The sequence below is a fragment of the Lemur catta genome, chromosome 26 (assembly GCF_020740605.2).
Source record: "Lemur catta isolate mLemCat1 chromosome 26, mLemCat1.pri, whole genome shotgun sequence".
NCBI classification, from domain to species: domain Eukaryota; kingdom Metazoa; phylum Chordata; class Mammalia; order Primates; family Lemuridae; genus Lemur; species Lemur catta.
The window spans coordinates 104,833-130,361 of record NC_059153.1 but is presented as its reverse complement, the minus strand read 5'-3'; the positions used below and the strand labels follow the sequence as shown (position 1 = coordinate 130,361).

At 37.6% G+C, this 25,529-nt stretch overlaps 1 protein-coding gene across 1 annotated transcript in view; it reads left to right on the top strand.

Annotated features, from left to right (window-relative positions):
• TACR3 (tachykinin receptor 3) overlaps positions 1 to 23,012 on the top strand; it is a 29,408-nt gene extending 6,396 nt beyond the window's left edge. Inside the window, exons 3-6 of the mRNA XM_045537310.1 lie at positions 7,928 to 8,116; positions 10,356 to 10,506; positions 21,168 to 21,364; positions 22,751 to 23,012. Of these exons, the coding sequence (XP_045393266.1) occupies positions 7,928 to 8,116; positions 10,356 to 10,506; positions 21,168 to 21,364; positions 22,751 to 23,012 (799 nt within the window). The remainder of the gene's footprint in view (positions 1 to 7,927; positions 8,117 to 10,355; positions 10,507 to 21,167; positions 21,365 to 22,750) is intronic.
• Positions 23,013 to 25,529: the final 2,517 nt, after the last annotated feature.

Here is a 25,529-nt window from a genome sequence, read left to right as displayed (position 1 = left end):
TCACGTTCATGTTAAGTTGAATCATCAATAGAAAAATAGATCTGAAGGTTTTCAAATGAGTATAAAGAACAATTTTGAAAAAATCAAACAGAAGATGCTATGCACTTACTCATGAAATATAGTATTTGTTATATAAGTACTATTAATTAGAATTCTCAGATGTATAAACCCATTGAATTTAAAAGATGTCATACTGCCATGTGTATTTACTTCTATACCTTCAAATTGAATGTACATATCAAAGTAGTTTTTTTTCCCAATAGTTAACCATGTGGTGTAAAATAAATTCGAATCTCTTAAAGTATGAATTATGTTTTCATTAACTGAAAATATTTTAAATGTTAAATAAAAATGTTTTCAGTATATCGTCAATAATAATGTACAAAATCTAGTTTCATGTTGAAGACAACAGAATTTCAGAATCAAACAAAAGGAATGTAATCCAATATTGTATTGGAAAAATAATAAATTGAAATATCTTTCCTATATAAGAAATTACTGGCAATCCCCATTCACCAGTCACAGAGCCATTGCTGATGAATACATTCAATGAACAGGACTTCTTGGAAACAAACAAAAGAATACTACCTTTAAAGTTTTAGGAGTCCACAAACAGAATACATACGCTAAAGATAAAATAATTTGCATGAAAAGATTACAAAGTCTAAAGATGCACTTCTTGCTACACACAAATTTCAGTTACCAAGGTTTATTTAAATAACACAGGTCCTCCCAACAACATGGCTCGAATTTCAGTTACCATGTCCTATTAAGTGTATTTGCCTAAAGTACAAACTTAGCTGCCGGCTCTTTAGTCTATGAATTGCTCTGCAAAGAACAGATTTACATCATCGTCAGTGACCAATTACATTTTTTCTTTTAAAATCTGTCGCTGATCATCTGTTATTAAGTTCACGCACAAACAGCAAAGCATGTAGTTGTCCTGCCTAATTGTCTTCCAGAGACAAACTCATGTGACATTTGAAAAACGGCTAATCAAAAGAGAGACTTAGCAACACAGATGAAAGTGTAGTGAAGAAATGCAATGAGATAAGACTGAGACTGCAACTCGGATGCAGCGTAAATGGAGTTACTGAAGAATAGCTGATGGAGGGAATGCTGACAGGCCACTGTGTGGAAACCCCAGATACACAGCCTGAGGGAGTTAGCCCAGGTGAACTTATCAAGGTAAATGAGGAAACTGGTAGTGACAAAAGGGAAGCTGTCTCAGAGTAAATGGCATCGCAAAAATCTTCACATAAAAAGACTCATACAGATAGTTCACCACTTTTGAAAGTGCAAAGGATAAAATATTGGAAGTTAATTCAAATTTAGACAGGAGTCCTTTCTGCCAAGGCCCAGAATATATGCTTGCTCTGCATCATCTCATATGACGGGAAGAATCAAATGCTGCTCACGCTCTCCAGGATGTAGTTTTTACAAAGCAATAAAATTTTCTTTATTAGTGTTTCTAATGTTTTAAAATTACACTTTACTAAATACATATTAGTTTTTCTATTTTTCATTTCTCTACGCATTCATAACGAAAAGTAAGAGAGTTTTAAAGATTTTGACAAAAATTTTCAAGATCACAGGAAAACTGTAATTTTTCCCGCTGACTGCCAAGGTCACTTTTGTATGGTTTCAGCGCTCCTGGTCATTTGGGTGTTCTCACCCCTTTTTGCAAAGTGAGAACCTCCTGTATGGCAAATGTCACAACTTAGTTGCTGAAGTCTGGTCATCAGTAGATACTTTTCTCTCAGACACTTGCAAACTGTTTAGCTAATTGGTAATATAGACCGTTCTATTCACCTGACATTATAACTTACTGAAAATATCTTTTTCAGAGATATAAATTACATGGCTTTATAAGTAGGATGGAAAAGAAAAGAGGAGGGAAGGAAACAACTACCAGAAAGGACAACCCAGAGAAGTACAGATGGCTAAATACTGAAAACTGCTATATGTGACCTCAAAAGTAACCATATGATCATCCAAGCACATTCTGAAGTACATCCGAGATAACTCAATACCTATTCCCGAGTGACAATCCTTGGCCAACTATAATATTCAGTACTTTCTTAATACCATAAACAATATCTATTTCTAAACACATTATGTGAGACCTGTGTGAAGGAAACTTTGCACACACACACACACACACACACACCCCTGTATACAGTTGACCCTTAAATAATTCGGGAGTTAGCAGCGCTGACTCCCAGGTAGTCGGAAATCCACACAACATGGACGATCACAACCTCTAGTTGGGCACTGATTTCTTAGATATGGCCACAAAAGCATAAACAATAAAGGGAAAAATCAATGTACTGTACTTCCTCAAAATTAAAAATTTTTGCTTTTCAAATACATGATGAAGAAAGTGAAAAGACGAGCCAGAGACTTGGAGAAAATATTGTAAATCCTATGCCTAGTAAAAGATTTGTGTCCAGAATGCACAAAAAACTCTTATGACTTAATAAGTCATATAATCCAATTTTAAAATAGAGGAAACAAGTTGAAGTCTACACAAAAGACTACTTATTATATAATTCCATTTATATCAAATTCCAGGAAAGTCAAGGCTGTATCAGGAGAAAATAGCTCAGTGATGTCCTAGAGCTGAGAGCACAGCAGGGAGTAACTGCAATTGAAGGGAGGTTTTGGGGGGGGGGGGGAGAGGGTAATGGGGAGGCTCTAAAATTAGATTGTGTTGATGGTTACATAACTCTAAAAATTTACTAAAAATAAGTGAATTATATATTTAAAATTAGTATACATTATGGTATGTAAATTATAACTCAAGAAGTCTGTCCAAAAAAAAAAAAAAAACACCCTTGAGAAAATAACCCAGTTTTAAAATGGACAAAAGCCTTAAACAGGAACTCCAATAAGGAAGACATACTAATGGCAAATAAGTACGTGAAAGATATTCAATATAATTTTTCATTAGGAAAATGTGAATTAAAACCATTCTGAGATACGACCACACACACATTAGAACAGCTTAAATTAAACAATTTGGAACAAGTGGAACTCTTGTGTACTGCCGGGATGACTACAAAATGGTACATCCACTATAAAAACAGTTCTGAATTTTCATATAAAGTTAAATAGACGTTTACCATATGATCCAGTATTCCTGCTCCTATTTACTTTTACCCTAGAGAAATGAAAACTTGTGTTCACACAAAAGCCTGTACACAGACGCTTATAGCAGCTCTGTTCATAATTGTTTAAAATCAGAAACAACCGAAATGTCCTGCAAAGGGTGAGAAACAGACGGTGGAGCTCCATACACTGGAGTAACCTCAGCAGTGAAAGGAAACACACTCGACACACTCACAACTGGAATAATCCCAGGATGTTGTGGTGAGTGAAAATAGCCAGTCTCAGAGGTACATATTGCATGATTATATTAACAGGACATTTTCCCCAAAAGAGCAAACAATAGTGGTAGAGAACAGATCAATGGTTCCCAGGTTTTAGGTCAGGAAGAGGGTGTGAGCACAAAGGGGTAGCGTGAAGGAACTTCCTCTGTGGCGATGAACCTGTCCTGGGCCCTGACTGTGATAGGAACTTATTCATGTGCTAAAAAGCCTAGATCTGCACATCAATTAAAATAAACTTTACTGTATATTCATGTAAAAATGAAAAAAAAATGTGCAGTTGGAATTTACAAGCCCCATTATCATAAATCAAATTTCTTGATTTATTGTATTAGACATTCTTGGTATTAAAATGTTTATGTGAAAGGTTTTACAAAAAAAAAAAAAGATTGTCAATATAAATATCACAAACATTAGACTTTAATACATGTGTTAGTAAATATAAAGAGAAACATTTAATAATGATAAAAGGGATCAATTCAACAAGAGGACGTAACAATCCTAGATTTGTATTAACATTGCTTCAAAATGTACAAAGCAAACTTGACATAACTAAAATGAGAAATAATCCTCAATCCTAGTTGGACTATACCTCTCTCAGTAGCCAATAAAACAAGAAGACAAAACAATAATAACATAACTTAGTAAAGACAAAGATTTGAACATGATTAACCAACATGCCATAATTAAGAGAGTTTATCACATTAGATCATGCCAGCAATTCTCTCCATTTGTTTTGAAATGTTTTATGTATATGTGCTGCTAACAAAATTTTTTTGTTTGAACTTTTAAAGGTAAGTAAGTGAACAAATGATTTGTTTCTTGCCAAATAATATCCTATTATATGTGTACATTCATATGTGTGTATGTATGTATATAAAGGTTTATTTTAATAAAAGCTTGTTCACTTTGAAATTCATTAAGATAATATTTATAATTAACTGATCTATTAATTTTTCTTACATTTGCTTAAGACATTTATGGAAAACACAAAATAAAATTTATCTAAAAAAATGCCATTTTGTAAAAGGTTATGTCTCTCTCAAAGGATTTGTCAAAGCAGAAAACATTCTAGCAGCAAAAGCCAGAGTTGAGAGTTTACGGATCATGAGCAGCTGTTGCAACTAATCTTCATTTCTCACAGACAGGGTCCAGATCACTTTTTATCTCTGGGACTTACGCACTAGGAGATGTTCTCCTGTGTCCAGAGGCAAATTGGAAGATAGTGAAATCCATATCATCTCAGACAAATCTCCTTAGCCTGGTGGGGACAATCACGTAAACATCTGAAGGCTGCACTCTGTCTTCATCGCAAAACTTGAAAATGTGTAAAAGTACATAAAATTCCTGAGACACCTTAATAAAAATGCCAACAAAAGGAAGAATTACACCAGATACCGGTGAAAATTACAAAATTGAAAAGGTGTACTTATTGAGAGTAGGCAAACCAAAGTCATGTCAACAAACGCTATTTTTCAAAAGACATCGAAGTAAACATAAAAGACCCCCTCAATTGCATCAGAAAAAAAGCAAGCGGTAAAGGAGTCTAGTATTAGAGTGGAAAGGAAAACTGATGAGAGATGGCACTAAAACATGAGCTTTCAATGGATGCTTCTGGGAATTTTAGCTGAGAGATAATAAAAGGTGACTTTAAAACATGTTTGGGTGATCTGCTAATGTGAAGAGTGAAGAATCCAATCTTAGCTGTTACATATGAAATAATCACTCTAAGGAGACTGTAACGTATTTGGGAGTCTGGTGAGGGAAGAATGGCAGTGAGAAGCTCACCCAAAACCTAGGAAAAGCTAATGTAATCACATAAAAGACATATATTTCTTTAAAGGAATAAAATACTGACAATTATTTGGGTGAAGTTATATTTCAGATATATTTGACCATTATATTGGACCATTTCTTCTCAAAGTCCAGAGACTATTGGTCCAGATGAGCCTCAGTATCCATTCTTTCCATGCCTACTTCCGAGCAAATTACCGTGGTCAGAGAAAGTTGCAGAAGAGGAAATATTGGTGCAAAATGAATTCCTAATCACCAATTTCAAATCCATCTTCAGCAAAGCCTGGCAATTCTACCTACATCTTTTGCCAAAGGGGTCTCCTTCATTACAACAATATTCTAGCATTTTGTTGTTGTTGTTTACTTTCCTCAAACCATTCACCTAATTCAACTTCCAGTGGTAACGCCCTATTCCAAGCAACAAATCATCTCTTGTTCAAATCAAAACATTAACTAGGTTATTTAATTCCCTGCTTACATTCTTTCTCTTCTCCAGTCCTCTCTCCAGACTGAGCCAGATGCTCTTTTCTAAAGAAAATCTGATTATTTTACTCTCCTGATTAAATCACCTCAGTTACTTTCCATAGGGGGGAAAACCTATACTATAACTTCATCTCAAACCACTTTCCCTCTTTACCTTCTATGTTAAAATTGCAGTAGCCTTTCATTAGTCAGGAACACAAAGCTTCTCCCATCCCTACCCATTGTATTAGTTTTTTTGGGACTGCCGTAATACAGTACCACAAAGTGGCTGACTTAAAACAATAGACATGTATCGTGTAACAGTTCTGGAGCCTGGAAGTTTGAAATCAAGGTGTGGACCAGGCCGTGCTCCCTCAAAAAACCCTGTGGGAAACCCTTCCTCGCATCTTCCTTCTGCTGGCTTTCTGGGACCACCTTCTGGGGTTTTCCTTCCCTTGCTGCTGTATCACTCCAATGCTCCATCTTCACATGGCATCTCTCTCTGTGTCTCTCTCTGTTTCCTGAACTCGTTCAGTTTGTTTTCCTAAACTGAGGTACTGTTTTTATAATTTTTTTCTTTTCTTTTTTGTAAGCTTCATTGGGGTATATTTTATATATAAAAAATTGCACATATTTAATGTGTACATCTTGTTGAGTTTGGACATATGTATACACCTGTGATACTGTCACCACAATCAAGGTTCTAAACATGTCCATCACCTCCAAAATTTTCTTGTGTTTGTGTGTGTGTGTGTGTGTGTGTGTGTGTGTATGGTTTGGTTAAGAACACTTAACATGAGATCTATCCTTTCAACATATTTTAAAATTCAGGATACCATATTGTTAACTACAGATACTATGTAGATCTCTAGAACTTCTTCATCTTGCATGATTTACACTTTATACGCATTGGCTCCTGGAAACCACCATTCTGTTCTCTACTTCTATGAGTCTGACTATTTTAGATACCTCATTTATGTGGAATCGTGCAGCTAAGTGAAATAAGCCAGTCACAAACGGACAAATATGATTCTTTTTTATATCTAAGTTTCATGTTTACCTATTAGCTCTTATATATAATGAATTAACAATATTTCCTTTAGGTAGGTCATGAGTAAATTTATTATTAAGAATAGTATATGGATAATTTCCAATATATCTACTGGAGATTTCATTCTGCCTAAGAGTTACAAAAGCAAAGAGTGATACATTGATAAAATAGTCTTATTTTGAAATATTTATCCTTAAGGTTAAAATGTTTTTGGCTTAAGTAATATTTATTCTTGATGAAAGTATGGCCTTTGAAAATTTTGCATAAATCAAAATACATTCTGTGAACATTAAACGGCCAAAAGTAAAATTGAAACAATGTAAATGTTTTGTTTTATTGGTACATATTATTTTTAGCTCTGAACATTAGCCAGAATTTGACAACTAGCCGTATTATATCCTATTAAAACTGAAAATTACTTCTTCCAGATATATTTTTGCCACCTTTACCATAGAGTTCCCAACTTCCCAAAAAGTTGCACTCTAAAAGTCATATGTAAGTATGCTTTTTAAAGATTAAAATATATTTTCCCATTACAGCTATATTATGCATAGTTACGTAGAAAATACCATGAAGATTTTTATGATGTCGTATGAATTCAGTATGGAGGATGACAGGAACTCACAGCCTCAGTCAGACTAATTTATTCATTCTTATCTAAACCTTGAACTTGTCTCTTGCTGCTTTTAAATGGATATGTTGACCATATCTTTCATAGGGGTTTCTCATCTTTGTCAATTATATAGGTATTATCCATATTATTTCTCCAGAATTTTCTTTTAAAAAGTTAAGCATACAGAAGAGAAATGAAGGTTTTGAGTCATGGAACCAGTATTTTTAAGTACTTAAGTGTCTTTCCAATTCAATTCAGCAGGCGTTTATGAATTCTGGTGTGTTAGGCACAGCACTAAATAATCAATACCTTTCACTTACATTATTTGTATCGATCCTTACTTTACCCCAAGAGGTGTGCGTTCTTATTCCAATTTTAAAAATAACGAGGCTGAGGTTCAAAAAGGTTAAACAAATGTCATAAGATTCGAACCTATATCTGCCCGATTCCTAAGACTATGCTATGATTATCATTCTATGATGCCTCTATAAAGCAAAATCCTTATCAACTTGCTTACCAAAAGAGTGATAACTATGGCCATTAAAATGCCTTTGAAATTCCATGTTAAACTCTGTTAATAAGAAAACCAACAAAACGATTTTGTTTGTTTTTAAATAGGTATATGGCCATTATTGATCCTTTGAAACCCAGACTCTCTGCCACGGCTACCAAGATTGTCATTGGAAGCATCTGGATCCTAGCATTTCTACTCGCCTTCCCTCAGTGTCTTTACTCCAAAACCAAAGTCATGCCAGGCCGTACTCTTTGCTATGTGCAATGGCCAGAAGGTCCCAAACAACATTTTACGTAAGTTATTTCTCTATAATGCTTTTCCATTCAATTTATTAAGCAATTAGGAAACTACAGATTAGGGGCACTGATCAAGCAAATGAGACATACACATTTCCTTCAGTGCTCACGCGTTAGCTGGCAAAAGAAACACATAAAAATACTATAATTCGGTAGGAGAGGGTCAATAAGTTTGTATAAGTTACTTAAGTTTTTAATTGGAAATACGAGGACTTGTATGTGAGGTGGTATTAGAGAGTTTCCTGAAGGAAGTGATAAAAGATGAAAGCAATGTGCCAAGCAAATAGGGTTTTTATTGACTGAGAAATGAGTGAGAAGGAAGAAACTAAAGCCCTAAAGTGTTGACTGCTCGTTTAAGAAGCTTGGATGAAGAGAAGGAGCATCCCGGTTGGTTCTTTTTTTTTTTTTTGAGACAGAGTGTCGCTTTGTTGCCCTGGCTAGAGTGCGTGCCGTGGCGTCAGCCTAGCTCACAGCAACCTCAAACTCCTGGGCTTAAACAATCCTACTGCCTCAGCCTCCTGAGTAGCTGGGACTACAGGCATGCGCCACCATGCCCGGCTAATTTTTTCTATATATATTTTTTTAGTTGGCCATATAATTTGTTTCTATTTTTAGTAGAGACGGGGTCTCCCTCTTGCTCAGGCTGGTCTCAAACTCCTGAGCTCAAACAATCCACCCGCCTCGGCCTCCCAGAGTGCTAGGATTACAGGCGTGAGCCACCGCGCCCGGCCCCGGTTGGTTCTTTAATCTTATTTTGGTTTGATGCGGTTTGTGTTCCTTTGTTTCATCATGGAAAACCCAGAACACTAGGTTGAAAAGGAAATAGGAGTGCTACGAGATAGAATTTCCTGTTTCATATTGTGGACCCACCTTAAAAAGAGCAAAGGAGGATAAAAAGCATAATTGTGTAATTGATTGCATTTCTTAAAATTCTGATCATTTAAATTTTATTTCAATAAAATGCTTATTTTCCTATTTTAGCAACTATTTTTTTCCCTCTAAAACTAACAAATTACTTGTTGGATTTGATGCACAACGTACACTATTCAGGTGATGGGTGCACTGAAAAGCCTAGACCTCTCACTATAAAATTCACCCATGTAAAAAAAAATTTATACCCCCTAAATTTATTAAAATAAAATTTTAAAAATATAAAATGGTGCAAATAATGGTTATATTTTAAAGCAGTCATTTTATCTAACTACCCAGAGTCCACATTTTTTAAGAAAAATGTGAGGAAGCACTTACTTTAGGAAAATTAAGCGGTCGTTATTAAATCGAGCGCTGTATTCTATCCATTATTAATTAGTAGTAAATCTTAGTTGTATGATAGTGTTGTCATCCTCAAATTGTTTGTTGGCCAAATTACTTCTCATTGACTTTGAATACATACTTGGTAAGCTACCAGGAAACAGGAAGGCAAAGAGGTTTAAGATTCACTTTACAAAAAAACACCACTATTGGGAAGACCAGAGTAACAAACTAACATTTTAAAGCCTTCCTGAAACAGCGGAATCCACACACAAGTTTGTAAAATTCTGTTTGGGCTATTATATTATCATCTACCATTCTGTCCTTTTCTAGTTGCATTCTTATAATTTTGGTTGAAAGCTATGAAATCCTAGAATTTAATTTGATAATTTAAAGTAACACGCCTTTGGTGTGACTAGTAGTTCTACAGGTTTTTTTTTTACTAAGTTAATGATGCTATGTAATGCGCTATGACTTTGGAAAGATACGTGTAACTGTCTTTACGTGATTTTATAAAATCACAACCAAGTAACTTGTGGATCCAGTGTGGCTCAGAGCATCTACCTACGTTTTTCCCCATTTGGATGAAAAACGATTCATTTCAAACATATCTGACGTTGCAGGGGTGTGTAGAACAGCCCTACACGGGAGACAATGTGCCAGTTCATTAGTTTGCTCTGCCTCTTCCCTCTGGGTGGCGTCCCCAACCTCCAGGCAGGGGCACACGTGTAGGTTCAGTGAGCGCCACAGCTAACTGCTGTGTTCACGCACACAGTGAAGATGAGCTGGGATCAGCCGGCAGCATTTGAAACATGACCAGAGGTGATGACAGCAGGAGAAGCTAATGGATTTGTGAATTAAGGGCATAGAGAGAACGTGTCAATAATCTCCAGCAGTTTTAATCGTGGTTTACAGCTGAAATTCGAAGTCCCACATGGACCAGTCCAGCGGGCTCTTCAGCGAGTGCTTTCCTCGTTTCTCCCAGGTACCACATGGCGGTCATCGTGCTGGTGTACTGCTTCCCACTGCTCGTCATGGGAGTCACGTACACAGTCGTCGGAGTCACTCTCTGGGGAGGAGAGATCCCAGGAGACACCTGTAACAAGTACCGCGAGCAGCTCAAAGCCAAAAGAAAGGTACTGTCCGTGTGATGCTCCTAGCGCTTGTGCTAGAGAGGGAAACAACGTGTTAATAGAATGATCGAATCTTCTACTCCTACGTTTAAATGTCTTCTTTGTTTTTCAGATTCTTTTCTTTTACTTTTGTCTTCTATAGCCACTGTCCATACACCATATCAATATCAGTCTGTGATGAAAAACTTACTTCCTTACAGGAGGGCTTGTGTTTTATCACCTTCCATAGAGTATTCTTAATTACTCGGCCTGAAATTGCTGAAATTTCACTGTAAGTGGAAATCCAGTTGACTGTACTTTTGCAACTTCAGCTATCCTTGTCCTTTATTAAACAGAATGACTCTAATATACTCCATAATCTGCCCAAAGCACCTTTTATCCTAGGAATGACGTCTCTCCTAGAAAGTGCTATTTTTCCTTAATATGCAGAGATCCTTCTTCCATCCCTCCTGCTCTCTCTTCCCTCTCCTCCTCCTCTCTCCTTCTGTTCTTCCCTCTGATAAACAATCACGTATATCTGATGAAAAAACAAGAATTATATCAATGCTCTTCTACAACTTATTGGGTGACATGAAAAAGACTATTTCCGACTAATTTATATTAAATAAAAAACTCTAAAAATATTATACTGACATTTTGCTAGAATGATTTCTATTATGATTTTTTCCTAATTACCATTATGTGACTCAATGAGTGAGATTTTTCATAAATTTGTGGGGTTAAAAGGAATCTTATTTTATCCTATTCTCTCCAGTTGGTGTGTGCCTAATGCATCTTGGAGTGGTTTTTCCAAGGAAAAGTGAGTTCTACTGATTATATTAATCATTACTATTCATTTATGATCATTTTATTTATATGTAGAACTACTACCAACCAAATGGACAATTCCTTTAAAAATAACTCATTCTTAAAACCACTTAACTACAAGCATTCACTTAACCATGATTAATCAGGTTTAAAAACAAAACGTAGAAAATGGATTCCATTTTAACTGTGTTTTTTCTCTGATATTAACAAATAACAGTAGACAAAACTTATGTCTGGTTAATATTTACCATGATCTCTACTATTTGAAAACAAAAAGCATGATCTTTTCCACATCAGTTTATAATTCTGGGCTATAAACAAATATGTCTGAATTGTATACATAATTTCACTTTCTCTTTCAAAAACCCTAAGACACATTAAAAACAATGTGCGGGCCGGGCGCGGTGGCTCACGCCTGTAATCCTAGCACTCTGGGAGGCCGAGGCGGGTGGATCGCTCGAGGTCAGGAGTTCGAGACCAGCCTGAGCAAGAGTGAGACCCCGTCTCTACTAAAAATAGAAAGAAATTATCTGGCCAACTAAAATATATATAGAAAAAAAAAAAAAAAATTAGCCGGGCATGGTGGTGCATGCTTGTAGTCCCAGCTTCTCGGGAGGCTGAGGCAGTAGGATCGCTTAAGCCCAGGAGTTTGAGGTTGCTGTGAGCTAGGCTGACGCCACGGCACTCACTCTAGCCTGGGCAACAAAAGCGAGACTCTGTCTCAAAAAAAAAATAAAATAAAATAAAAACAATGTGCACAAACAGCCAAACTATGCCTTTAGCACCTGAAACAGAATCCTAAAATGAGGAGAACTTCAATAACATGGTCTTTTATGAACAGTTTCTATCTCCCCTGTGTAATTTCAACCTCTTTCTCCTATTGCAAGACACTCTCTTTCTGAGATAATTTCTTATAACTGTGTTTTGGATATCATCACACTAAATAACTGATGTGATGTTCAACATATTTCAGAATAATTTCTGTCTTTTTATTACCTAGTTTCCTGTCTTTTTTTTTCTTTCTTATTGGCTTAGTTATCTTTTTTTTTTTTTTTTTTACATTTTCCCTGTTCACTGCTAGACAAACTAAAATAAGCTCAGTAATTGTAGATATTGTAGATTATAGTTCTTTATACTTCATATACATGTGATATTTTTCTAGGAAGAAATAAAAATTTAATCTGAGTGCTCCTTTTATTTTTCAATATAGAGTTTCAGAGGGAACAAAGCAAGAGGGATTTTTTTTTTTTACTTTGCCGCTGTATGACTGGTGAGAATAAGGCATCAATATTCCCTTTTGATGTCATGACTGTACAATTTCAAAGTGGAAATATCAACTCAAACTGGGAGTGTGACTATTCTAGAATATTTCAAAAAAGGAAGACATTTAAAAGTTCCAGTCCATATGTCTTTCTCCTGGATTGCGTTCTGGATTGAAATAATGCAAAATGACATTCATGTCTTGGACTTTCATAATGATTCACCTGGTCCTTGGATTTCTGTCATAGTTACTTATGGGTATGACCACCAGTAGCTAGACAGTAATACTCATTTTGTTCTAAATTTTAAAATTTCAGAATACAACTAGCTCTTTTATTTTTATCTGAAATTAAAATATTATTCTGGAATGGTCTGTAATATAGTTATTACAAGTAATCATGCTATTTTCATATTTTTCATATGAATATTTAGGACACAGACGGAAGTCCTACCCTGGATGGGCCATTTAATTATATTTTATTGTCAAGAAAATACATTTTTGGTATGACAGATTGGACTTGACACATAAAATACAAAAATGTTGGCTACAATAGTTCAAATTAATCATGACTATTGGGAAAAAACAATTCTATACACAACTCTAAGTCAGCCTCTTAACAAACGAGAGTAGCAGATGTTGATTGAACTCCCAAATACACATGTGCAAAAATAAATAAAAGCTGAAGAAATTTTAGTCAAGCACTAACGGTAGATCCTTGTTAACTATTGAGAAACACTGCTTCCATTTCTCTTTCTCCCACATTTAGGAATTGTGCTCAATTTCAAGCCTTGTAGAATAGATGAAATTCTTTGAAGAATAGCCTGCAGAAATACTTTATACTTCCTTCCCACTGAGAGTGTATAAGCACTCCCTTTTCTCTACATCCTCGCCGACATTTGTTATTTTTTGACTTTTTAATAACAGCCATTCTGACTGTGTAACATGGCATCTCACTGTGACTTTAATTTGCCTTTCTCTGACAATTAGTGATGTTGAGTACGTTTTTATATGCGTCTTGGCCATCTGTATGTCTTCTTTTGGAACATGTCTGTCCCGTTCATGTCCTTTGCCACTTCTTAATGGGGCTACTTGTTTTCTGATGTTGTTGAGTTGTTTGAATTCCTGTAGATTCTGGACATTAGTCTTTTGTTGGATGTATACTTTGCAAATATTTTCTCTCGTTCTGTAGGTTGCCTGTTCACTATGTTTATTATTTCCTTTGCTGTGCAGAAGCTTTTTAGTTTAATTAAGTTCTTTCTGACATCATGCCTAATACAAACACATACACACGTATCTGTGCAATGTTATATTATATAAGGGGAAAAACATAACGGTGGAGTCTGACCGGTGACTTGATTTCTGCATTGTCACTTACTGGTTTCCTGCCTCTTAATCTCTCACCCTCCATTTTCTTATTTATAAAATACTAAAATAGCATTTCTTTCATTGCATTTTTGATGAGAGTTAATCAAGATAATGTATGTGTCAAAGTGTCTGGTACCTAATGCCAATAAATATGCAAATCCAATCTGCACTTAGTCTATTCGTGAAACAAAAATAAACCTAATTATGATCATTAATAAAAAGAATAATGCTGTGATAATTCTATGAATGCAACTGGCATTGACTGGTGCCATTATGTGCCAGACACTTGATTTAGGTGTTTAGACAGATTAATCAATTTAATCCTGACAACTACAAGAGGAAGACTCTATTGCTATTTTGTTTTCACAGATTAAGAAATACTAATTGGGCCAGGCGTGGTGGCTCACACCTGTAATCCTAGCACTCTGGGAGGACGAGGCGGGTGGATCGCTAAATGTCAGGAGTTCAAGACCAGCCTGAGCAAAAGCGAGACCCTGTCTCTACTAAAAATAGAAAGAAATTATCTGGCCAACAAAAAATATATGTAGAAAAAATTAGCTGGGCATGGTGGCGCATGCCTGCAGTCCCAGCTACTCAGGAGGCTGAGGCAGTAGGATTGCTTAAGCCCAGGAATTTGAGGTTGCTGTGAGCTAGGCTGATGCCATGGCACTCACTTTAGCCCAGGCAACAAAGCGAGACTCTGTCTCAAAAAAAAAAAGAAAAAATAAATACTAATTGGTAAGGTTAAGAAACTTACTTATTTTATGTAATAATAAAGTCGGCATATGAACCCAGAAAGTCTTATCCTAGAGAATGTGTCCATCTCTGTGTTGTACTGATCATTTAGGCACTTTGCTCAAGGAGCAAAAAATAAATAAGATAAAGTAATTCCTTACTTATTTTTATGTTTGTTTAATTACTTTCCACTGAATTACATAATTATATTATCGTATTTTTTGTCTGTTTTTAGAGACAGGGTTTTACTCTGTCACCTGGGCTGGAGTGCAGTGACACCATCATACTTCACTGTAACCTCTAACTCAGTAAAAAAGGAATTACACCACGCACATATAAAATTACAAATTCCCCAAATATTAAACTATGTTGAAAACAGCAATGACAAAGCACATGCCTGTTCCCTTTTATAGTGGAGAAAACCACTTCAGTGTTTTTATCAACACTATGTTTCCATCAACATCACATATCAATTACCTTGCCAGAATTCTGCTCTATGATGAAGACGCAAGTTCCTGGGCAGGTGAGGGTGCTACTAACAGGAGCACATGGTATGGACAGAATTCCTCCCACCTCGCTCTAACAGGCAAATCCGTTAGCTGCAGGAAAATTGAGGTAACGATTTTTCTGTTTATTGGACTTGAACATTCCACCCCTTTTTCTCATCCCTGGTTGGCAAGTTTGCTTTCAATTTCCCCTTGTACTTCTCCTCTTCTCTCTCCATCCCTGCCTTGGAGGAAACGGTTCCTTTCCAAATTATGTCACCTTTCCACCTCTACATAATCTTTGTAACAAGGGACAAATCACAATCTTCTAATGTGACTGCACGACCCCTGCCTCCTCGCAAGAGATCTCTCTGTAAATGACTCTGACCCCTTCCTCTTTTTATATTATCCAGTTTCCAGTAATCTACTGTTTTCATTCACCATTATCTAGGTATCCCAGGTTTTGACTCACTCTTTATATATCAGTTTTTAAAATTTTTCACGTATCCTTAATGAAACATTTAAATTTTACTGAGGATTTTGTAGATTAGTCCAAAAGGAGAATTTGCCTCTCATGGCATAAAATTCCTTTCAACATTTCCTCTTAAGTCAGCTCCCAGGCACGGGGAAATTTGTGTCTGCTTCTCTCTTTTTTATCTCCTTCACTCTTTTCTTTTCCTTCACCACCCTTCACTCTTACTGCCCTTCCTTGATCCATTTCTCTGCTTCAGAAGACATTTTTTTTTTTTTTTTTGAGACAGGGTCTCACTCTGTATCCCGGGCTAGAGTACAGTGGCATCATCATGGCTCACTGCAATGCCAATCTCCTGGGCTCAAGTGATCCTCCTGCCTCAGCCTCCCAAGCAGCTTAAACAGGTGCAAGCCATCACACTAAGCTAACTTTTCTAATTTTTTGTAGAGATTGGGTCTTGTGTTCTTGCTATGTTGCTCAGGCTAGTCTCAAACTCCTGGCCTCAAGCAATCCTTACACCTTGGCCTCCCAAAGTGCAAGGATTACAGGCATGAGCCACTGTGCCTGGCCTCATCCAGTTTTTAAATACAAATTTGAATCTGTTCTTACAATTCACACCGCAGCACTGTTCCTATAATTCAAATTATTCTAAACTTTCCAATCCCTACATACATCAGTACCCTACACAGCAAACATTCTTTTTCAAGTCAGAAGGGGATTATAAATAGAAAAATAGTGGGATTTTTTTTCTTTCAAACCGTGTTGCACAAATGCTTTATTTATATTATTCCAATTATGTGCTCTAAGTCTTTCCAGATATCTTTCTAAAATTGTTCATTTTCATTTCATTTTAACCAAGATTTCAAGGAGACTTTCCTCTTCTACTTTGCTCCAGATAGTAGATCCTGGAAGTGTTTTGATTCTCTGTGTATCAGTATGCTGCATTCAGTGTATTTCCAAATTTTTGACTTTGTCAAATCCTTCGTATGCCTCTCAAAATTGTCTTTAATCTGTTTTGATCTGGAAATATTTAGAACTAGTGGAAATAATACATTGTAATTACTTTGTACCATTTGATTCTCGGGTATTATCCTCAGATTATTTCTGCCTCATTATTTCTTTAGTCTCCAACAAGATGTGGCAGCTTTATATAAATCTCTGCAATAGGAATTTCTAAAGCCTTTTGCTACAGCCATCTAAGCCCAGATGAGGAAAATGATTTTCACAGACACCCTGAAGGAACATACATGCTTCACATATTAAATCTGCAAAGGAAGAGAGCATCCTAAAAGAACTGAAATCAACACACAGAATACTCGTTGCATATCTAAAAGGAATAGGAACTTGAATATTAATTAGAATAAATAACAGATCCTTCAAATGCTGTCCATGCCAATGAAAAGGCAGAAGACCAAGTATGGAATAATGCCCTTCATATGAACAGTATCTCACCAGAAACTGAAAATTGATGAGTAGTTTATATGCCACAGTTAATTCAAATTGAACAGACAGTGTGTTTTCTTTTTAAACAAGATTTCCTGGAGAATTCGAAGTCACAGTTTTATTTACTTCACTGAGAATATAAGCCAAGTCCCCGTTATCCTAATACCAGTCGACCTTCTGGCCCTAAGATTTCATGGGGCATCTCCTGGAACATTTCATTGCCAAACTAGGATTTTTACTAAGAAGGACTCTGCAGAGAAACCTCTAAATCCAGTGCTGTGAGACAATAAATAAATAAACTTATGTTTATTTAGGGATCACCTGTAATACATTGATTGAATGGAAGACCCTATATCTTATAATTCAGTTTTTGTTGCTCTCTGGTCTTCCTATAAAACTTCTTAGAATGTAAGCAACTTTGAACAAATGATTTAAAAAGGAAGGATTTAACACATCTTCCTTAAGTGCCATAGCCTAAGATGTACAGCATAGTCCAGAAACATTTTGCTATAGTAATGTTATCAAATTTTTCATATACATAAGGCACAAAAGTTGTTGTTTTGTTATCATCTGTGATTACAAACCAAAAGAAATTTTGCCGTAAAATAAGCAATCTATTTTCTAGCACATGAAGTAGTTAGCTTTTTTTTTTAATTTTAAAGTCACAGGGTCTCTGTCTTTGCATGATTTAGCAGCACAGATAAGATTCTCATCTCTCAGAAATGTGTAGTTCTGCACATATTTTTTCATCCAACTCCAGTCCCTGATTATACTAGTTGAGTGGAAAAAAGCTTATGGTTTTATTTGTGTAAATAAAATTTAAGTGTAAGGAGACGGGACTATTGTATTTATTTTGAATCCTTTTCCCAAGGGAGTAGCAGGTATACTTGCATTTGAGGACAGACACATCTGGCAAATGTCCTCATGACGGTTCAATCTCTAATTTTGCCTTCCGATCCATTTTGATTAGGACTTTAACATGCATTTATTTTTGCAAGTGTGGTTCCCTAAAACTGGTGAATGTCTTTCTCTAACCACCTTGACATTGTCTCTTCTGGGTTTGGTAGCTCCTTGCTACTGAGCTCCACAATCCATGGCAATGCAACTTTTCTGCAGCATCTGAATAATTCCTAGAATTGTGTTTGAATTCTCTGACGTGGAACCTGGGGGTTCAACTGGCCACAAATTGTTGACGAGTCTCACTGTCTGAACATCTCATTAAGCTTCTGCCAACTTCCTCTGGTGTCTGGCTCTTCATATTCTTCACCCACACATCACCCGTGTTCCGCGTTGGTCCTTACCATTTCCTTCTCTGGAGTTTTCCCCCATCGATTAAACCATCTATCTTCTGAGCCACGACCTGTTCCACTGAACCGTGTTCTTGCTCATAACGGAGCATGCTCACAGCTCTTCCATCTCATGCTGTTTACATTTGCTTTCTCCTATGACTTACTAATCTTTTACTCCTCTGATCAATTCTCTGTGGCTTCCAACACTCCATTGCACTGAAACTACCCTTATACCAAACTTACGTTTGACTTGTTTGTGGCTAAATTGGTTGGATACTTTCAGTCCTTGGCTAGACTGAATCAACAGACACCCCGTTGGATCACTCCCCACTTGTGAGGTGTCCCCTCCTTGGTATTTGCTTTTTTCTCTCCTCAGGCCTTTCCTTTTCAGTAGCCTTTTCTGACTTTTTTTCCTCTAACTACCATTTAAATGCTACCCTTCACCCCAGAGTCCCATTCTTTATGTGTATGTAGCTTTCATGTAGAGTCCTATTTGTATCATCTCATCCACTCCCTGGAAAATTATTTCCAAATCCATATTTGTATCATGCCCATATCTAGATTTCTCTTCTGAGGTCTAGGCCCTGAGATTTAGATCACAATTCTGCTAATCATCTCTCACGCCAAACCTATATGCAGTACACACTTCAAATTAAGCTAATCAAAACTAAATAATAATCTCGGTCTCTGAAATCCTTCTTCCCATTTATAGAATGTTACTAATATCCATAAAGTGGTCCAGGCAAAACATCTGGAAATAATCTTTAACTTCTTCCTTTCCTTAATCAACATCCAATCAATGACAAGTTCCCTCAAATTAACTCTAAAAGCACTCAAGTATATTTCCTTCTGAGACAGCACTTTGAAGGCAGTTTAGAATGGAGTTCATTTGATTGGGATATAATGGAGGGAGGAGGCTTTTTAGTAGACATGTATATTAATCCAGACAAAGAATTATATAGTTCTAAAAAAAAAAAAAGAGTAGAGCAGGGACTTACGAAAGAAAGGAATAAATGCAATAAATGTTAACTGTATTGAGGAAATAAAAAGGACTTAAAAGTCTGAGGTTAAAGACCTTCCTTAGTTCTAAATGAATCATAGTGGTCAAATCTTTTGGTCTTTGCCTCAGTTTTCTAATTTACAGTTGACAGACAGTAAGTTGTTAAATATGTCAAATATGCATAAATGTAAATTAAAAATGGCTTTTAGGTATATTTCACAAATATATCAGTAAGACATCAGAATCAAAATGCACAAATATGAATGCAGCTCTTCAAAAGAAAACAATGCAATTTGAAAAACACTGAGAAAATCAAAATACTTTCCATAGTATAGCCAATGATGACATTCTGTGAGCTGTTGACCTGGATTTTCAACTCTGATGGCCTATTTTCTGTCGGCTCAATGCTGGTCACCTGGATGGTGCAGTGATTAGGCCCTGGGGGGAGCTTTGCCTTCCACATTGATCCAGTTCATGCTTTGTTTATTTCTAGTATCATGACTCCTAACCTTGTCAACTTTCATTTGAATCTCAAACTTGTAGTCAAATGATAAGTATTTCATAAATATTGTATTTTCCTAATTCTAAGATCCCTCATAGGCCATTTACATCAGGACTTTCTCTGGTTTGTGTTAATTAATCTGGCTGTAGGTAAGCCTTAAAATTACTTTATTTACTATATCTTATTCTGAGCAATTTTTACTGTTTCCAGATTCCCAAAAGAAGTGTAAACAAATTTAGCAGACAGAATAATGAGATATATTCAATGAGGTCATTAGAGAATATTACGTTAATTTCCTTTATCCACAAAACCAAGCTACTCAGCGTTCATTTCCTTCGATTTTACCTTTCTTATAGACACAGACAATGGTAGATTTTGTTTTATTCTGAGAAACAAAAAACATCCCCCATTCAATTATTCATTCATTCTATATTTCTTTACCTCCAGCTCTATATCAGGGACTGTGCTAAATCCTAGGAATATTAAGATAATTAAGACATTCTTTCTGTCTTTCAGGAATTTAAGGCCCAGTGGAGGAGAAACAGAAGTTGACATTCTACTTTGGCTAGGTTATTATGGTTCCAAAGTAGAATCAAAGGAAATGACCTAAGCTTACCAAACTCAAAAGACCTGATATATGAAACAGTTGCATAAGCCAGTTGCCTATTTGCAAATTTAAACTTAGTAATTCTTCTCAGATTAATGTGAATATTTATAATCACTCTTTGGAAAAACCTTCCCTCATATCAGATTACAAGAAAGACCAAATTAATACCCATAAGGTTGCCTAGTATTAAAAGAATGGTATTAAAAGAATCTGAGCAGTCTTCAGCTGTAGTTAGGCTATAACAAATGCTGAGGAAGCAGCCCTGCCGCTGAGCCCAGTGTCCCTCCAGTGTGACTTAGCAGGCAGTTTCCTGGGCATAATGTCTCCACTCCTGCACAGTGCAGCCTAGCACGGCCACTTCCTAGCTCCTGCCTCTTTCTCCTGCAGGCTTTCCGAGTCTGTGTAAGCATATTTTCTTCAGGACAATTAAAATACAGTTGTCTATGTTCGTGTCAGTGCTACCCATTCTCTCAGGTAGGGAGAGAGAAATGGTGACGCAAACCTACTTTCTTGAGACCTACCTTAGGCAACTGTCCCTACACTGCTTCACCGTTAATATGCTGTTTCTTAGGCATTTAACTGCCAATACGGATTTAACTGTATTGACAGAAAAGTATGATTTGCAATAAGCTGCTGGAACTATTATATTTAATGACTTGTGTGTATTTGCCAAAAATGTCTTCTTTTTTTCTTTCTAGGTTGTAAAAATGATGATTATTGTTGTGATGACATTTGCCATCTGCTGGCTGCCCTATCACATTTACTTTATCCTCACCGCGATCTACCAACAGCTGAACAGGTGGAAATACATCCAGCAGGTCTACCTGGCCAGCTTTTGGCTGGCCATGAGCTCGACCATGTACAACCCCATCATCTACTGCTGTCTGAACAAGAGGTAAACACAAAACCACCAAATGCAAGTCGCTTGTCCTTCCTGCCTTATCTAGAAACACATAGTGTTGTCCCAGCTTCATGATGCAGATTTAAAATATAGAATGAAGGGAAAATATAAAAACTCACTGAAAGGAACACAAAGCTTGATATTTTTAATACTCCCCTACGTTCTAAAATGTCCCGTCTTAACCATTACACGCCCAAAACGATGTTTTTAGAGGTTCTAACTGGGCAATTTTAATATGTGCCAGCTTCTTCCTCCAAATCCTTCAGAGTTTTACCTAACAAAGAAAAAGAAATGCCCTAATGATTGAAGGAGGTGAGTTGAAAATGTGCTCAAATCCTCAAAGTAATGAAGGCACTTCCTAGAAAGTCACAGATAATTTCTACAGGATGGAGAGACGATGGGAAATACCAGTGGACTCTATTAAAACGGATATATTGTAAATAGACTTCGAAGTAGAAGATTTTACAAAGATACATAAGGACAAGGAGAATTCCAGTCCTTAATGCAGTATGAGGTAGGGTGAGAGAGACGGCAGCCTCCGTGGGGATGGCTCGGGAAAAAATGGGAGTCATCACGGGAAAGATGTTTATAAAGTTTAAAAAATTAAAAGTAGGAGTATTTACGGTCTAATTTAAAACTAGAAAAAAGATAAAACGTGGCTTCCAGTTAAAAGCACTTCTGCTGTCTGGTCAGCACACCGGGGGAAGTTGCGTTTCACAGGGCTGGCGACCCCTAGGTAAGCCCCGGGTAGAGCAGGCCCTGCAGGCCCTGCGGAGCCGGACACGGCTCTCCGCCCGGGCCTCACCTGCCAAGTTACCTGTGGCTGCTTTCTCACGGCCCCAGCCCCGGCCCGGCCGCGAGCGGCACGTCTGCTGTTCATCAGCCTCATCCGATGGTCCCCGAAGATAAACATTTTGTACTTTCATATAGATTATATAAAAATAATCAAGACTGGCAATTAAGGCCGGCGCGGTGGCTCCCGCCTGTCATCCCAACACTCTGGGAGGCCGAGGCAGGAGGATGGAGTTCGAGACCAGCCTGAGCGAGAGCGAGACCCTGTCTCTACTAAAAATAGAAAAGAATTATCTGGACAGCTAAAATATATAGAAAAAATTAGCCGGGCGTGGTGGCGCATGCCTGCAGTCCCAGCTACTCGGGAGGCTGAGGCAGGAGGATCGCTTGGGCCCAGGAGTCCGAGGTTGCTGTGGGCGAGGCTGACGCCACGGCACCCACTCCAGCCCGGGGGACAGAGCGAGACTGTGTCTCAAAGAAAGAAAAAAACAAACCCACCTGGGCGGCCGAGGCGCGTGTCTCCCTCAGCGGTTGGCGCGGCCGAGGGGACGTCCGCCCGGTCGTGACGGTCCTGCCCCTTCCCCTCAGGTTCCGAGCCGGCTTCAAGAGGGCGTTTCGCTGGTGTCCCCTCGTCAGGGTCTCCCGCTGCGACGACCTGGAGCTCGGGGCCGCCCGGCTCCGCCCCGCGCGGCACAGCAGCCTGTACGCGGTGACCAGGCTGGAGTCCGTGACGGCGGCGCTCGGCCCCGGCCACGCAGGCCACGCAGGCGACGCCCGTCCGGTCGGGATCGGAGAGCGGCGCCGGGAGCCCGCGGGGCCAGACGGTCTCACTTGGCAACCCGCTCCCTGAGGTGGGAAAGGGGCGTCGCGGGGCCTCACGGGGCGTCAAGAGGCGTCACGAGGCGGCGCGGGGCATCATGGGGCGTCACGAGGCATCATGGGGCGTCACGGGGCGTCACGGGGCGTCGCGGGGCGTCACGGGGCCTGTGCGGGTCCGGCCACGCGCGCTCGGGCACGGGCAGCGGGGCGGCCGCACCTACAGCCGCAAACTGCGAACTGCGGTTTCCAAAAGGTCGAAAGCTTAGACACCTCATACTGTGAGGGAAGAGAAACAAAATCGCAGGCGAGGGACTGTTTCCCCTCTCGCCATAAAACAGAAAAAAGTGAAAAGACCCACTTCCCTGTCCCAGTGACGAACAGTAACCCCAAAAGGAAGGAATTCATAAAACCCTTTTCTCAAGAAAACTCATTTTGTAAAATGAAAACATTTTAAGATTTAAAATTTCTTCCAAGGCAAAATTTAACTGAAGAGGAAATCTAGTTAAAGCCATTACACAGATGGGCATGTCATTCTCTTGAGTATTTTTTCTGAGAAAGTGATTTCGAAGGAAAAAAAATCATATACTTTTTGACCATTACCTATTTTTAAATGCCAAGCTAAAAAAGTCAAAGTCAGAACCTTAAAAAGACAGAAAATTCCTATGATCCTTTTTATCTTATTTATCACAGATTTTTTAAAAAGTAGGTAGATTATAAGACACTGAAGACGCATTCCAGTAAGGAAGGGAAGAACCCGTTGGCCTCCGACCCTGGCGCCAGTCCTTAGCCAGGAAGTAAAGATCGTGATTCCTAATTTCGAGGCAGACGGGAAGCTCCCAGCTCCAAAGGAAGATTTTTGTTCCTTGTAACCCAAGCGAAAAGTGTAAGGTAGACATCCACCTCGGCAGCTGCACAGCCTCCTCTCCTCGCACTGAGAAAGGAATGAGCACTAGGAGACAGTATCGGAAAATATATTCACATGCAAATCCATACAGACAAAAGTTGTAAATGTGACCAAATAAATGTGGTCGAAAAATACCAATATATGGTACCTGTATACTGTATGTTTACATACGGTATTTACGCATGTACCATACATTTGCATACGGCAAATCAGGCAAGGTATAGGAACGCGTGTCAACTGTTAGGAAGGGAACTTGCGCAGTGGTTTGGATACATGTGAACTAATTCCAGGTGAACAGGAGGCTGCGTCTGACACACAGCCTTATACAGAGACCTTTTCTTTTGTCCGCTTAGAAAATACATAAGTGTGGCCAAGAAGAAATGTGGTAACAGTCATAAAAAGCACTCATTTTACTACAAGAAAATATGTCCTGGCACATTTCTGAGATCCGTAACAGAACAAAGAACACTTTAGGTGTAAAATTTATTTTCCAGACCTCAGTACTTATAAATCATCTTTCCTTGAATCAGAGATACTATCTTCCTGCTCAAGAAAGCAGAAACTTTCTGAGAATGCTGATGTGTAGTACAAACTTCTTTCAACTATTCAGTTGGAATTTTAAAGCCATCTGTCTAAAATGATTTCCTCTAACACTTTACTGGATTGTTATGCCTCCATCAATCTTAGAACCAAATATTTTTTTGAAGAGCAGTTTAAATGCAATTATTTAATGGCAAATTACGGTCTATTACTACATTAATTTCTTAATCCGCCTTCCTTTTTTGGAGCCAAAACCAGAATTATACAGTTGTTACAAAGTGTTAAAAGTCCAAACAACCCAACCAGATGTGTTTGAGCTGAATTTCTTCTGATGACACCAATAAACAGCCCCAAACACATACAAGAGTGAAGACACATACAAAATGAATGTAACAACTTCAAAGAACTGAATTCAAAATTAAATATTGAAATAGTAAGTGATTGTTACAAGGTTGCCATAGTTTAATGCAGTTATGAAGCCTGTGTGCATGTTTTAGATGAGCAAATTCATTATTATTTAATATCTCATTGTTTGAATATAATGTTTGTGAGTGTTCATTCTTAAAAATGTAAATGCTTATCACATAATGTAAAAGTATCAAGAAAAATCCTAATATGTAAAAACAGGTATTATTTTCCTCTTAAATTTATGAATGATGTGATAACTAGCATTAATTAACATCCTAGACATTATGGGACCTTATTTAGCCGTAGAATATGAATGTGAAGTTGGGCCTCAGCCACACCCAAAGCCCATTTGAAAAACAAAGCTCCTAGCCTTCATACATGTTAAGGAAATTCTGTAGAATTTGCTAAGACATTTATAAGGAAAAATACCACCCTAATCAGTTGTTTTGTTCATTTAGTTTGGGAATTTTTTTAGTAGATTTATTGTTGATTTGTTTACTGAACATCATCCCTTCTAGTATGAAAGAAATACCTGAGATCCAGACAGAATATTTTTAATGCTGTTTAAGAAACACTGACATCATTCACTCAATAATCATAGCTCTTAAACCAAGACTTATTGGCAGATTTTTTAAGTCTGAAAATTTAATAATGAAATAAGTGTAAAACATGAAAGAGGAAAGATTTTAGCCCTTT